Raw genomic sequence first — 16,042 nt, 5'->3', positions numbered from 1 at the left:
GTCAAAAGGAATAAAATATATTTATATATCAATAGTCAGATGAAATTATCCGTATTGTACAACTTTAATTATAGATCTAAGCATCACATGGTCACTTCTTTGTGACACTATCTCTTACCAGGTGTGAGTCGTACAGGAGTCCTGAGTTTCCTCCGGGTGCTTCCTCCACCGCTACCTTCTGCGGCTGGAGAGGGTGTCACCTTCTCAGGAGCTGGTGGCGTTGAAGCTGACGCAGAGTTATGAGCCCTCAGTGAGCGGGTAGACTCTGATGATGACAAAAAGATATTTAATAAAGAAAGTTAATTGAGTAATATATTTCCTGTGGTCAAGGATGCCTACATCTCTCATGTCACTCACTCATCTTCAACCTCTTATCCGGGGTTGGGTCGCGGGGGCAGCAGCTTTAGCAGGGGACCCCAAACTTCCCTTTCCCGGGCCACATTAACCAGCTCTAACTGGGGGATCCTGAGGCGTTCCCAGGCCAGTGTGGAGATCTAATTTCTCCACCTGGTCCTGGGTCTTCCCCGAGGCCTCCTCCCAGCTGGACGTGCCTGGAACACCTCCCTAGGGAGGCGCCCAGGGTTCATCCTTACTAGATGATCCTGAACCACCTCAACTGGCTCCTTTCAACGCAAAGGAGCAGCGGCTCTATTCCGAGTTCCTCACGGATGGCTCCTGACCCTCCTGAGAAAACCCATTTCGGCCGCTGTACCCGCGATCTTGTTCTTTTCGGTCATGACCCAGATTTCATGACCATAGGTGAGGGTAGGAACGAAGATTGACCGGTAGATCCAGAGCTTTGCCTTCCTCAGCTCTCTTTTGGTCACAACGGTGCGGTAGAGCGACTGCAGCTCCGCCCCCGCTGCTCCGATTCTCCGGCCAAACTCACGCTCCATCGTCCCCTCACTCGTGAACAAGATCCTGAGGTACTTGAACTCCTTCACTTGGGGTAAGGACTCATTTCCTACCTGGAGTAACAATCCACTAGTTTCCTGCTGAGAGCCACGGCCTCTCGTGTCTGCACGGTAAATGTGAAGCCAGCAGCTGCTTAACTTAGCATAAAGACTGGCTCTGTTTGAAGGTCATAAGCACCATATTTCATCTTATCTTTAACGACATGTTGTGGAGTGCAGTAACTTCCTGGAGTCTTGTTGTCACTGTGAGGTTGCCAGGCAACTAGACTAACCACCTGCTAGCAGAAGCTTTATATATTTGTATCATGTATTTATATCCTCTGATCTAACTCTCAGCAAGAAAACAAATGAACATGTTCAAGTGATCTCACCTGCCGTGCTCTGCGTGCTGCCTGCGGCATTATGTGAGGAGGATGAGGCGGGCGGAGAGTGCGTAGAATGGCGTGCCGCACTTCGCGTACGCCCTGCAGCCGGCGTGTCCGTCTTTCCGTTGACCAGCTGAGGGGGCTGTTTGACAGGGATGCTCTGTCTCAGAGAGGAGGCTCGTGAAGGAGGTGGTGACGGCTCCTTTTTTCCAGTTACCCGGGATGAGACGCGTCTCTTCCTCTCTGGACTAGAGGGAGGATCAGAAGAGGGAATACCAAAGATTACACCTACTGCACAGAAAGAGAAGCACAAACAAACCAATGATAAGATGTCCCCGGTTCTACCTGGATGCAGTGCTGCTTGCTGGAGATTCACTCCTCCTCCTCCTCCTCTTCATGGCGTGCCGCGTCTGTCTGTCCGTAGTGTGCCGCGTCTGTCTGTCCGTGCCCTGTCTGGTCAGTTTATTTGTCAGGCCGTGGATGGCCTTGTAGTCGTCCAGGATGGAGCTGACATGCTCTTCAAACAGCGCAGAGAGCCTCAGACTCATACTGTAAATCTGGAGACACAATAAGACACACTGCTTCAACTGCCACAAGAGCACTAACTGATCCGATCATTTCATTTCATGCCCTCCTCAAAGCATGGAAATATGAGAGCGCCACAAGGTATATTAAAGGTCCCATACTGTACAAAGTGAGATTCCCATGTATTTTAATTATAAAGCTGGTTGAGGTGCAATTTAAATACTGTGAAATGAACAAAACTTTCAATCATCATAGAAATGGACACAGCCATATCCAGAAACTGTGCCTTTAAATGAGCCGTCAGGACTTCTGTACAGCTGTGATGTCACAAATAAACTAAGTATTATGGCTTTGATCTATATAGCGTCTCTCTCAGTGCTCAAGGCGCTTTACAGAGTCCAGGTTCCAGTCATTCACACAGACGTACGCGGTGGTGGTGAACTACGTAGTAGTCACAGCTGCCCTGGGGCAGACTGACGGAAGCGTGGCAGCCAATCAGCGCCTACGGCCCCTCCGACCACCTCCTCAACCATACGGCAGTCATACAGATTTACACGTTGCAAGGTGGTGAAATGTCTTGCCCAAGGACACAACGACCATGACACAAGTAGGGCAGGGCGGGGATCGAACCTCTGCCACAGTCCCCCCTGAGTATAGGTAGAAAGTGACGCTACGGTCACGTTACAGTCATTCCTGCGGCTGCAATGATGAAGCAAAGGCAGCAAGAGCACCGATGTGGAAGACCCAGAAACACTGACCAATCAGAGCAAATTGGACTTTTATTCTGGAGGGGGTCTTAAAGAGACAGGCGCTAAAAGGTAGAATTTCAGATAGAGGGTGAGTACAGGTATATTCAGACAGACAGTACAAGAGAATAAATGTGTTTTTTGAACATTAAAGCAAAAACGCAAAATACGAGTATGACCCTGAGAATGAGCATGATACGGGACCTTTAACACACCCTGGTTTTACGGAGTGTGTGTGAGTGTGTGTCTGTGCATATGTGTCTCACCCGAGACTTCTTACTGGGCGTGTAAGCTTTGGAATTGCTGAAAATGAGCCGGACGTCTTTGCAGAGCTCAATGGGAGATTGGTACTTTCCTTCTTTGAGCGTGTTGAGAACGGTGCCGAAGTCCATCGGAGAGTCGACTATTTGCAGGTAGTCCTGAGAGAAGAAGAGGGGAAGTTGAGGTATTTTAATAACGTGAATCAAAAGATGAGAACAGAATAAGGAGTGCAGGGGAGGAAGACAGAGTACGAAAGGGCTAAGAATTGGGAGAATTGGGGAATTTGGAGTTCACTTGGAGTGGTCTGGGACCAAAAGCAAAATACTTCCACGCTGCCACTGTTAACAAGAGAGCTCTGTCCCACTGAGACGTTCCTCCTACAGAATTTACACATGCATTAGATTTGGCCTTTATTCCAGATGCCCAATGGAGAGGGCTTTTCTTCAGACCAAACAATCCCTTCGCTTCAAATACCACTTCTTGTGTAAGTGAATTGGAGCCACTTGTGCCCCCCCCCCCCCCCCCCCGACTGACTGTAAAGCAAGTTTCGAGGACCGAATAACTGAAAATGCAAATGAATCTGAGCCTAATGGAAAATCACAAGGAGCCAAACTTGGATCAAGTCCACAATTCAGTCCACAACTCATTCGCTGAGATGGGTTCACATGTGCACACACTACTCTGAATAAAGAAAGTCGTTGCACGCGTACCGGGTATTCCTGCAGGTCCACGGGTTCTCTGAAGGGTTCGGAGTCCTCGCACTGGAAGATGAGATCCAGCAGCTCCTTACAGCGTCCCCTCCACGCATGAGGGTCGTACGAAGGGGGTCGGGTTCGCGGCCGGCGCTGCGTGGGTCGACGACCCTACATAGACACACACAGACAAAAGCAAAAAAGAGGAGTAATGAGAAGTAGCTCTACAGCGTGTTACACGCTGTGAAGCAACTTGTGAGATTTTAGACTTCCGTATGGTTTGCCGACTGCAGTCTAGGACGTATGCTGCTGTCAGATGTGTTACCTTATGGTTTCGTGTGGACGTGCCAGGAGTATTTGTATCTTCGTCCTCCTCATCATCATCCTAAATAGACAGAAAAGGGAGAATTAAATAAATGCAATGTGTATTATTCTCTGCTAAGCTACTATAGGCTGCTCTGTTGTAGACTCCCAACTGTCTTTCAGGTGCAACAGAGCTGCCAAACGAGATCCACTGAAAGAAGGAATCACATTATTGAAAATACTGTTCCAACAGCAGCATTTTCAAAACATAATTTATACTTTTTGTGATTTATGCGATACTATAAACGATTCGTAGCATGTTTTGGAATTAAGAAGATTGTGTGAAATAGAGAAAGTAAGCTATTTTTTTAAACCATGTACCGGTAATCAATACCATCCATTTGTTAGTAGAGTAAAAAGCAACATGTTGAGGACAAATTGCAGTGTGAACACATGGACACGCAGGCGCACCTCGTCTTCAGAGTCGGAGAATGTTGCCTTCTTCATGGTTTTATAGAGGGGCTTGAGGTCCGTCAGATTTTGGTCCCTGAAGAAGAAGAAGAAGAAAGGAGAGAGCAGAAATGACTATGTGCAAACGCTGTGGGATGTTTCAAGTGGAAACATGGAAAATAATCTTAATTCTTAATGAGAACTTCTTGATAAGGGTTTTTATTTTTCATGCTTTAAAGTGGAACTATGGCCCATGATCAAAATGCATTTATATGTGCTAACACAGTCCAAAATATTAGTAAACGTGAAGAACTCTCTGCTAAATCCAAAAACTAGAGCGCTAAACTTAATTATGTGATGTCATGAAGTATAAATTGTGGAAGTGCTCCGCAGACAATGAACTGAAAGATCCCAGGGGACTGTTCTGAGGCTATGGGAGCATTTTCTGTTTCGACACTACAAGAGAATAAGGGGCCGTCCACGTGAATGCAGGTATTTTTATAACCGTGTGTTTCTCTGCGCGGTGTGGCCTTTCATCCACACGCCACAGCAGCTGTGGGCTCCTGAAACCGGAGTTTTTTGGTAACCGGAGTCCAGGGTGAAGCAGTCATGTGTGGACAGGAAAAACTGAGGAAACCCGCAATGTCTTTGTCTGTTGTGACTCTGTGCAACAGTAAACTGTCAGTAGTGTCCATGGAGACCTGTGGAGCAATCTAGATGTGACCAGCTGATGGAGGCGGAGTTTGCGGATTCATGTGGACGGTGATATTTTTTAATCACACCAGTTGTGTGGACGGGAGTGATTTCTTTAATCGAGGGGCATAAAAGTTTGATTTCAAAAATACCCGTGTTCGTGTGGACTAGGCATAAAACTCATATGGGTAAAAAAAGCAACATCAGTCTCATTCATTGTGAATGAAGCCGCTCCAGACTTTATACTCGATGACATCACCGGTCTTGGACTCACTCCTCTGGCTCTGACAGAGAAAAGCTCGTTTTCACAAGTATTGATCAAACATTACTAAGTCATGGATATAACAATTCCCCATTAATAATAAAAAAAAACAACCTGAAGTGGTTAATGAACATTTTGTTATTAGACAGATCAGAAATGATTTCCTCTGAAACAACATTCAGCCTTTAGAACGAATGATGCTGGACTCACTTAATGAACTGCAGCATGAGGTCAGAGACAAACTTGGCGGTGGTGACGATGAACGATCCGGGCTCATTGAATGTTTGGGCGTTGTGTTCGATGTAACGGACCTCCCACATCAGAGAGGAGAGTCGTCTGAAAAGGAAAGACCAATGTGTTGAGTGTGTATTCAACTCTCTCTCTCTCTCTCTCTCTCGCACATACACACTGTTATTTGAAATGTAAAATACCTGTAGAAGCGGTTTACCAGCCTTTCCCGTATGGTGCTGAGGTCGGTGACGTAGGCCACTACCGTGCAGTACGTGGGGTAGGCTTGTAGGTCCACTGGAAAGGCGAAGGGCGCTGCTACATCTGAGGGTGGCGAGGGATGAAAGACAGGTGAACACACAAGACCAGAACATTATTTAGTGTCTGAACAGATGCGCTTCCTCTATCTTGTCTTAGCGCCTTAATCCCCTTTGCTAACACAACTTATTTTTAACATTTTTAACTAAATTTAGATGCGCCTTAAAGAGTTCATATTAATCCTGCCCTGTAAACCGACTGCAGCACAGAGCGTAGGAGTAACAGGGAGACATGCAGAAGGATTAAGTGTGCGTGCTGGCTGCCAGTGTGTTTAATCCCTAAACTGACACTAGAGGGAGCCTTCACACGGGCTTTCCTTCCACTGGCAGGGTTGCAGTATTACAAAGCCTACTCCTAATATGACATTACATCACTTAACAGGAATTCAAGCAAGCACCTCAATATGTGGCTCAACGTGTTAGGGGCTTATTCATCTGAACATATGAGCTGTGTGGCCCCGCTGAGCTCATGTCGATGAACTCGGAGCGGTGACTCGTGTTGTGTAGAATCATGCTGCCGCTGCTTTGCGAGAACTTGCTTTTTGGAGTGGGGTTGTACTGGGTGCTTATTCGTAGTCGGTGTGTTACCTACAATAGATGCAGTCAGCACACTCCTCACCCCCAAGAAGCTAAGAATTGTCTGCTGTGGATGGGGGAAGCGGCAAAATGTGACCACCTAATAGCTAAAAGAGTGGCATTTAGAATATGATAACGGCTTTACCTTGCCGCCTGACAGCCCTGGTGGCTTTGATGAGAGCATAGATAACAGTTCTCCTGAGTTATCTTAAGTTATCCCTGTGTAAACTTAAACAGGACTGTCTGACCGCAATGTAAAGCGGTGAAAATATTCTAAATATAGCAAACACTTAAGCTGATATTCATTGTTTTTTTTGTTTTTGTCTAAAGTTCATTTAGCTGCTGCCCCCGGCCACGGCAGTACATTGCTTAGCTTCCGTGTCGATACTCCTGACCGCCATCTACTGTGGTACACTATGGGTAAGAACCTCATACAACCTGCTTCAAAAAAATCCCTTTAAACTCTCTCTTTTTTTTTTTTTAAGAATATTTTTGGGCAGCCTTTATTCTATAGGACAGACAGGAAATGGGGTGAGAGAGAGGGGGAGACATGCAGCAAAGGGCCGCAGGTCAGAGTCGAACCGCGGCCGCTGCCTTGAGGACGTTCAGCCTCTTTACACGGGTGACTGCTCTTACCACTCTGGAGGTTTGTTATATTCACAGGGGCTTGGTGACATCGTACCGAGTGTGCAGAGCTGGTCGATGGCTTTGATGATGCGTTCACACTCCTCTGCGCGTGTGCGGCAGCCCCACTCCCCGTCCATCGGGACGTACAGCAGCTCCTTCTGTTCCTCTTCCACCAACGGGACACTCATGCCCAACTCGTCTGGGAACGTGGCTGCGCAGGAGAGCAAAAGCAAATGGAAAGATCCGTCAGAATTGTAAAACGTTTGAATTGTAAAGAAAGTGTGGGTGTGTTAAACTACCATCGTCGGGGATGGGCTCCATGTCCCAGGGACTCATCTTCTCCGTGTCTCCATTATCCCAGCTGGATGGGAAACAGTGTTGATATGAATCATCAACATCATCACATTGTAGTGTTTGTCATTTGTTATTTTTATTTGGCATCATTGACATTCCTCTCCCACAGCCTAAAGTGGATGTCATCCTTCTCTAACAAGGGTTTTCAAACAATGTGTAACCGTAAGCACTCAGAAAGGGAACTTGGACACTTTGCTTATCAGTGTTTAGTATTGGTGTGTCATTAATAATGAGAGTGTAACCATACAAAACAAAGGGCAGTGTAAGTTGGACTTTTAAATGTCAAATTTAATCTGTTATTCAGGGTCGTTTTCATCGAGTTTCTTGAATGAGTCGAGCCACAAGGTGTTATGGGCGGTTAATGAGAGCGGCGTAATCATACGGAGCTGTTTGTGTACATTAGCCTGGAAAGTGTCCAAGTAGACGCATTTGTGTTATATGTAATCACTGGAGATGAAACAAAACACTCAGGATTCAAAAAAGCTACATTCACACTGCAGCCACAGTGACCTGAATCCCATTTCTTTGTTCATATGTGACTCATATCTGATTTGCTCTTGGAAGTGTGAACAGCACAAGTTGCATTGAATCTGACATTTTCAACTCACGATCACTTTTAAACATGCTACTGAAACTGATACGCGTCAGATTTCTTTGAATGCGACCGCAATCTGAACAGCCAGGCGGCAGTTCTGAGGTCATTTCCTGTGCGCCTGTTGGGACATAGAAAAAAGAAGGAGGGACCATGCGCGGACATTTAAAACAATGGCGGTGAAAGGTTCACGTTGGTGTGATGCGGAGGTGGAGTGTTTACTGCAGATTTGGTCGATGAAAAGATTCAAAAACAGTCGACAAGACGCACAAAAACTCCGAGGTCTACGGAAAGATCTGGAAACAAAGCCACGCATCGCCATGACGTCATCAATGCGTGTGACGTGTTACGGCGTGATGACGTATAGGCAGCAAGAAGCATTCTCCGAGGCCCAGGTAGTGTGAGTACAAACGGGCCTGGAGGGGGGGACAAGGACCCTAAAGCACGGGGCACGGGGCACGGGGCACGGGGCACGGGGCACGGGACGGATGGACAGCGTGAGGGCGCCCTCAATACATTTTTGGTAGCACTGCAAAAATGGCAAAATATAATTTGCGAGGTATGTCATTTTGACTGTATTCATCACCTCGGATTATGAAAACAGTATAGCAATATAACTTCACTCTACATCCCCAGCACGTTTTCCTTGATCCTTATTATTATTTGTCTCATTTGTCTCGTTCCTTAAGGAGCTTTTCTTTCCTTTCTGTGTCACACACGTTATGTCTGTTTTCATTTCTACAAAGAAATAAAGAACTCTTGTTTCGATCTCCCATCTAATGCTGTAACGTGTGAAAGGCGCAGTGCTTTGAAAGAAACCTAAATAGAGTGAATCAAAGCTGTGATCATACCAGACGTTGTAGCACTGGAACAGGCTGTCTGGATACTGAGGCTGGTACGGCTCCTGGCTTTCAATGGTCCCGAACCACCAGGCGTCGTCAATCACTGACCGAAACCTGTCACCTGTACACACACACACACACACACACACACACACACACACACACACGCGCGTCACAGTTAGTTTAGATCTTTACAAGAGAGAAGTTGACTTCATAAATTGAGCTAGAAAGTACAAAGGTAGAATTGGCTGACCTATACTCCACTGCCTCTTTCTGGCGTTGTCAAACTGCTGCCGCAGAATCAGGAAGTCGATTACATCAGCCATGTCGTGGTATCTGTAACAAGGCAAAAATGTTCCGCGCTGAGTCAAAGAATGAACATGAAACACATGAACACGGGTAAAATAGATAAAAACACATCACATTTGTAGTAGCAGTTTAATATTCGCACAACAGTCTTTACTTTATAACGTCGGTCAAGATGACTTAATTAAATGCTCCATAGCTTCTGTCTTGTCTTGTGTTGAGAGGAGAATTAAGGAAGGAAAAGAAATGTTACATTCAAACTCAGAAGAACAAGGAGGCACGTATATTATTGAGTGAGACTAGTTTCACTCTGTTGGCACTGAAAATCTACATGTCGTTGGACAAACAGTTGAAAAGTTCTATTACGAATGGGATCCAGGTAGAAAATGTGTCTTATTAAAATAGCAGGAATGCTGTGATGCACCAGAAACAACGCATCAACACACAAAAAGGTAATCATCAAACACCTGAGCTTCACAAATGTGATTAAAAAGCTGCAGGGTGTCTGAAGCTTCCCCTCACTCGGACCACACCCATCCTCAAGCTCAGCCTTTATTTTGATTTCTGCTTCACATCTGTAAAGTTTAGTATAGGAATAAACTGTTAACTAGAACATCTGTCTAATGTGTGTCTCATTAGATCAGTCTTGTTCAGTACACTACTATCCATCTTCTATATACGCCCCAATAACCTGTAATGCGTTGTTTTCAATTCAATCCAATCCAATCCAATTTTATTTATAGTGCCAAATCATGACAAAAGTTATCTCAGGACACTTTACAGAGTAGGTAAAGACCACACTCTATGACTTATTTATGATTTACGTAGACCCAACAATTCCCCCGTAGAGTACCGTGGCAACAAAAACCTTCACTATAACAGGCAGGAACGACAGACAGACCCAGGAAGGAACGCTTCAGACAGCACAGCGTGGGCAAGCAATGGTATTGCTAACAAAAGCTAACTTGGCTAAAGTCCCCCTACTCTGTTAAATACAGTTATACAATCGATTTACGACTTGTAACTGGAATGTGGTTTAACTCGGGTGTGACCCCATTCACACTTCTGACATCTGACTTCATCTGACTTCTGAAGGTAAACTTAAGTAAAACACTTACTTCATAGAGAAAGATCCTCCGGTCAGTTTGCCGGTGTCAGGGTCCAGGAAGGAAAGCTTCAGACAGCACAGCGTGGGCAAGCCGACTTCATACTTGATGCCAACTATCTTCATCAGTTCTTGTTCCTGAACACCCAAAAAATAGGAGAACAAATAATGCAAAATGAATACAACTAAATATCCTCTCAGGGGAAGCCGTTCACACAGCCTGGAGTCCTGTTAGCTTAACCCTCACCCTAACAAGTGGGATTCCCACAGACCCCAGAAGTAGAACTATACTATATCTATATACAGGTGCTTTATTTTGGGGCGGCACGGTGTTGTGGTGGTTAGCACTGTCGCCTTACAGCAAGAGGGTTACTGAGGCCCTTCTGTGTGGAGTTTGCATGTTGTCCCCGTGTCTGCGTGGGTTTTCTCCGGGTTCTCCGGTTTCCTCCAACAGTCCAAAGACGTGCAGGTGTTCGGTTCATTGATGACTCTAAAATCACCCGTAGGTGTGAATGGTTGTCTGTCTCTGTTCGTCTCTATGTGCCCTGTGATAGACTGGCGTCCTTTCCAGGGTGGACCCCGCCTAATGCTGGGCTCGGCTCCAGCCACCCCGCGACCCCGATAGGGACAAGCGGTTGACGATGAGTGAGTGAGGTGTTTTATTTTATCATTCCAATTTGTCATGACTTTGTCAGTCACTGTGTTTCTAAGGACTTAAGGACGTCATACATGTATAATTGTTTTCTGTGTTAGTTATAATTAGTGCTTTTTCAAAAGCACCCAATCACAGCCTATGCAATAATACTATAGAAATACATAGATCAAATGTTTCTTCATGGTAAATGGACTTGTACTTATATAGCACCTTTCTAGTCTTCTGACTACTCAAGGCGCTTTCACAGTGTCTGTCACATTCACCCGTTCACACAGACATTCACACTGATGGCAGTGGACATCTACATACCATCTAATCTGATCTAACCATTCACACCACATTTACACACCCATGCGCAGCACGGGGAGCAGTTTGGGGTTCAGTGTCTTGCCCAAGGACACTTCCACATGTGGACCGGGGGAGGTGGGGATCGAACCACTCTTCCACTGAGCACTGAGCCACAGTCGCCCCATGATGACATTAACTACATAACTTATAATGAATGAATTGATTAATAACGTTTTCATAAGAAATAAGTCCCCAGGGACCCCACTCAGTAGTCCTTGACTGTTGTGTTATATGTGTTGTATGTTTCTAGAGTTCGCTGCACTCTATGGTTGGATTTTCTCTTCGGCGTGGTGTATAATCATATTGTCTGAGAGTGTAAGCAACGCTACAGTAAGTTCTTCCAGCCGTGCAAAGGTGAAACCGGAGAGAGCGATGATTTAGTGTTGCCATGCCTGTTTGTTCAGATTACAATAAAATATATAGAAGAGAACCCTGCAGTTCACACTCTACGGGGAGTACTTTCATAAAGATGCACGCTGCGCTTGCAATGCATTATGGTCTGCCATCTGCACACAAATTGCTATTTCTACCTGAACACATGGAAAGGAAATGAGAAAATAGACCAGGTATAAATGCAGTCCCATGAGCTGTAAAGTGTTGAAGTGTCTGATGGTTTGTTTTTTTACAATCTTTTAAAGAAAGTTTCCTATACAGGGAGGGAACTTTGTACTCTGACGACATTTTGCTTTTAGCGGAGGTATATTTTTAGGACGGGAAAAGGGATTTGAATCCACATGAAAGAGAAGCCAGACAAGTGTCTATGTTAAAGAAGAAACACGGCTAAGAGGTTTGCAAGTGTGTGTGTGTGTGTGCGTGTGTGTGTTCGTGCATGTTGAATTGTTAATAACAATGAAACAAGAGTGAATCATTACATCATTTAGCTTGCAACTACAATTCTTACAGTAGGAACTGCTCTGTATCTCTGTGGAGAGTGTGTCATGTCTTTATCTCTACTGTTGTGCCCTTACTTTGGAAACCCAGGGTCCTTATAACAGAAAATATTACTGAAAATATATATTTTTTATGTTCTTAAAAGGTATTATATGTAGAATTATCCTGAAAAATGTATAGACTAATACAAAACTAATGCTTCTCACTAATCATTTATGACCCACTTTAAGTGTGTGGTGGTGCCCTCTGCCTATAATCGGTCTTTTCTTCGTATTCCGATGTTTGCAGGATGTGTACGGGCGTCGACAAAGAGCCTTTGAGCCTCACGTGGGTGTGTAACCCCCAGCCAATAACAGTGTGCAGGGTGCATTACCAACTGCCGCTTTGTCACGCTTATACCAACACACAAAGCACCCTTTAGTGTCGGTATGAGACAAAGTGGCAGTAATTATCGACAAATGGGTTCTTATTGCACTGCTGTGTGTTTTCATGTATTTCAGTGTTTTCCTTCTCCTCGCTGTTGTCTTTGCTCCGAGACCTGTGCAGCCCAGTTCTGCTGCTTTACGAAACACGCATTCTCATAATCCGACACCTTCCCGCAGGGTTGTGCGGAGGTATTCGTGCATTAGAACGTAACCGCCATGCAACAATAAGAAAACAATGTTTTATACCTCTGATTCGGGGCTTTGTTCTCGCGTAAGCCGCTCCCTCTCTTCATAGACTCTCTAGCTCGCTCGTCCAATCCCTCCCTCTCTCTCTCGCCGACTTTTAAATGCTGTGTTTACAAACTCCAACCAAAAAAATCTGGACTACATGTTTAATCTTTAATGAATTGTTACACATTCAACTGAAAAATGTAGTTCCTCTGTGTAAATACTATACTGATTGATGGCCCTTCTGCTATTCTTTAGAAAGAAAAAGGGTTTCTCCTCAGATGTCGGGTGCACACGGATATAGAGACAATATGAACCTCTAGACACATGGGATCTAAAGAGCACTGTCTCTTCAGGAGGTCTTAAACACAGAAATATGTTCTTGAATCCATCTCTGTCAGGCTGTTCCTTACCCGTAGCTCCATCTTGTGCCAAGGCTGCTTCTTAGGATTGATGCTGTAAATCTTTTTTTGTTTGGCCATCTCCACGTAGGCTTCATGGCCCTGTTTGAAGTAGTAAACCTGCGCACACACAGCATTTCACATATACCACAGAACACATAACAGTATCTTTTAGATTTTACTCTGTAATGTAAACTTTTATAGCTGCATTTTAAGCTGCTGAGGACGGCAACGTCAGTGTGTCCCTTAGTCTCTTGTCTGTGTAATGGTCGTTACAGCCTCATGGGGGCGCTGGCTTTGCTGCAGACTGGTCTCGTTGCTATGTAAAACATGAGCCAGTGTTTCGGTATGAGCAGACATGTGGCGTGCATGTGGTGGGGACACTGTAACGGAAACAGTACCTCGTCTCCCATCTGGGGTATGTAAGGACATCTCCGGGGGACCGTGTCTGTGATCCAGGCAGAAGGAAGCCACTCCTCCAGAGTCAGTCCTTCCTCCTGGAACTCTGTCCTCTGAATGACACAGGACAGAATCATTATTCAGGAACCGTTCTTTCATAAACTGGAGGTTTGGCATCATGTTACATTTCTTTTCTTCTCCATAAGAAAAACAATGTCTGATGGGTAATAGCTTTGAAGCCACAGGATGAAGGATACTATTTTGTTAGAGGCTGTTTCTAATGACAAACCTTCCTCTTCTCCTTTGGCTGCTTCTTCTTTGGTAACGCACTGTCTTTGTCTTCTTTGTCTACTTTGTCTTTCTTCCTCTCTTTCTTCCCGTCCCTCTTCTTCTCTCCGTCTTCCTCAGAGCCGCTGCTTTTCTTTTTCACCTTCACGCTCTTCTTGGGCGGTTCAAGGTTAATGCCTGCGTCCGCTGTCCAGTCAGAGTAATCGCTGGAGTAGTCGCTGCAAACACATCGCAGGGAGAAGATTTAATACACAGACGTATCTGCTTGTGTTTGTGCTTTGATTTGTGTATATGTGCATGTTTCTGTGGGAGATGATAAATGTGTGTGATGTGCAGCATGCGTCTTACCTTGAGCTGCTGTGGTCATCGGGCCAGGGCTCCTTTTGCTCCTCTTCCTTCTCCTCCTCTGAGGAATGCCCGTTGATTTGCCGTACCTCCACCTCACCCTGGGAACACCCGTCATCTTATGTTAGCAAACTATGTTTATGTTGACATCAAAGTGAGCATTAAGGATTTATTACACTGTTGGACTGCTTTCAGGGTAGTGAAATGCCATATATTTAAGGTGTTAGTTGTAAACTTTTATATTCTTATGATGAGTGTTGGGTTTTTTTGTCTCCTTTTTGGAACATGAGCACACAGAGCAAAAAGACGAAAAGTCTAACCCTGTGTCTTGACGTCGACGTCAAGTCAAACGTCACACATGCGGCGTGACAGTGTTTGCCTGACACAGAAGCAAGGTGTCAATGATAATTCTGACTGGTCGGCAAATTTCAAAGCGTCCAGCAGCAGGGCACACGAGGACAGGGAGTGAAACTGTCAGTAAATGTACAGTGTATGTTATAGTTTGCACACTGCAGCTCCTCAGTGTTCCCGTGTCTTGCCTTTAAAGCTGCTGAGTGAAGGTGAAGGTATAGTCCGTGGGATTAAACCACAGCAGGTTGCTCTGCTCTCTGGCCCCAGCCACCGCACGTTCTGCTCCGCCCACATTAGAAAAAATGTAAATCTATATATTTATTCAGCATTTTTATCGGGCATCGGCCTCGTGTTTACGCACATATGCTGAAAGATGTTCCTTTCAGAAATTCAGTGCATGTTGTGTGTGTAACGTTAGGGAGTGTGCAATCAAGAGAGAGAGAGAGAGAGAGAGAGAGAGAGAGAGGGAGCATGTGTGTGAAGGTCAGTATGTAGCAGTAATGGTATAGCTGTGAATGCAGTGTGCAGTGTGCGTAACGTTATAGTGGGTGAATAAATGCCACAACCCCTCAACACCCAAGCCAAGTTTCCGTGTCTTGCTTGTTACCTGCTGACTAAAGTGAAAGGGGGTTAGCCCTGGAGTCAGGGACAACTTCAGCCCAGACTCACTTAAGGTGGCCTGACCTTTAAGGTGGAACTGCTAGTCTCATTTTAATGACAGGCTACTCCTCCAAGTTTTCGCAAAAAAAAAAAAAAAAGAAGAGACACTTGGCGGCTGAGCCTCACAACTTTTCTGGCAGAAACCTTAACAGTAGCAGTCTATAATTGTTCTACACAGTGCATAAGTCCCAGCAAAAGTTTAACATGCTAGCAGAGTCTGAATAAAGAGAGTTTTAGAGATGGAATTAGCTGATCTCAAATTGGACTGGAAGACGAATAAGAGCAGGAGCAGTGCTGTATGTGAGTTTTACTGCCTTACTGAAAATCCATGGAATTGACCTTTCCAAAAAAACAACAACACAGATCTATTTTTGAATCCATGTTTTAGAGGAGGGTTTACATCGCTCCGTTAAGTATCGAACTAAATTCTAAACAAGGCAGTAACAGTACGGTGTCTACCTCTGAGGTGCTTTCATCTTCATCGGCAGCCTCCGCGCTCTGGCGGCTCGTCTCCTCCATAGCTGCACGCGTGTGGTAGCCATGGTTACCCTGGCTCTTCCTGCCCTCGTCGACAGACTCTGATGTTGGCTGAACCTGAGTAATAATTCAACAAGAAGTCTCTATCAAAAATTAAAGCCGAGTCCTGTATCTACGAGATGTTAAGTCACGAATGAAAAGGTTATTGGAGAAAAGTGATTATATTCCTGCAGAACAATAATGTGTGTCATTCCTCTTACCCTGCTCTCTTTGGGGAGAGAGTGGATGGTACGTCTCCTCCTCTCTGACTGATAAATATTGATCTCCTCCTCCCCTTTGGCCTCACGCCAGTTTATCTGTCTCCTACACGGTAAGAACACACACACACACAGTCATGACGTGCATTAGTACTGTCA

At 45.2% G+C, this 16,042-nt stretch overlaps 1 protein-coding gene across 1 annotated transcript in view; it reads right to left on the bottom strand.

Annotated features, from left to right (window-relative positions):
• The window catches only part of phip (PHIP subunit of CUL4-Ring ligase complex), a gene marked incomplete at its 5' end in the record, with an annotated part of 45,922 nt that overhangs the window by 5,636 nt on the left and 24,244 nt on the right, over window positions 1-16,042 (bottom strand). The window contains 20 exon segments of the mRNA XM_083934683.1: window positions 119-265; window positions 1,286-1,527; window positions 1,625-1,836; window positions 2,817-2,969; window positions 3,522-3,674; window positions 3,829-3,888; window positions 4,278-4,353; window positions 5,422-5,547; window positions 5,643-5,763; window positions 7,015-7,170; window positions 7,259-7,320; window positions 8,757-8,868; window positions 9,001-9,083; window positions 10,172-10,296; window positions 13,119-13,226; window positions 13,508-13,618; window positions 13,795-14,011; window positions 14,142-14,239; window positions 15,609-15,743; window positions 15,887-15,989. Of these exon segments, the coding sequence (XP_083790809.1) occupies window positions 119-265; window positions 1,286-1,527; window positions 1,625-1,836; window positions 2,817-2,969; window positions 3,522-3,674; window positions 3,829-3,888; window positions 4,278-4,353; window positions 5,422-5,547; window positions 5,643-5,763; window positions 7,015-7,170; window positions 7,259-7,320; window positions 8,757-8,868; window positions 9,001-9,083; window positions 10,172-10,296; window positions 13,119-13,226; window positions 13,508-13,618; window positions 13,795-14,011; window positions 14,142-14,239; window positions 15,609-15,743; window positions 15,887-15,989 (2,600 nt within the window).

The sequence above is a fragment of the Echiichthys vipera genome (assembly GCF_963691815.1).
Source record: "Echiichthys vipera genome assembly, chromosome: 19".
Classification (NCBI taxonomy): domain Eukaryota; kingdom Metazoa; phylum Chordata; class Actinopteri; order Perciformes; family Trachinidae; genus Echiichthys; species Echiichthys vipera.
This window is presented reverse-complemented; position numbering and strand designations above follow the sequence as displayed.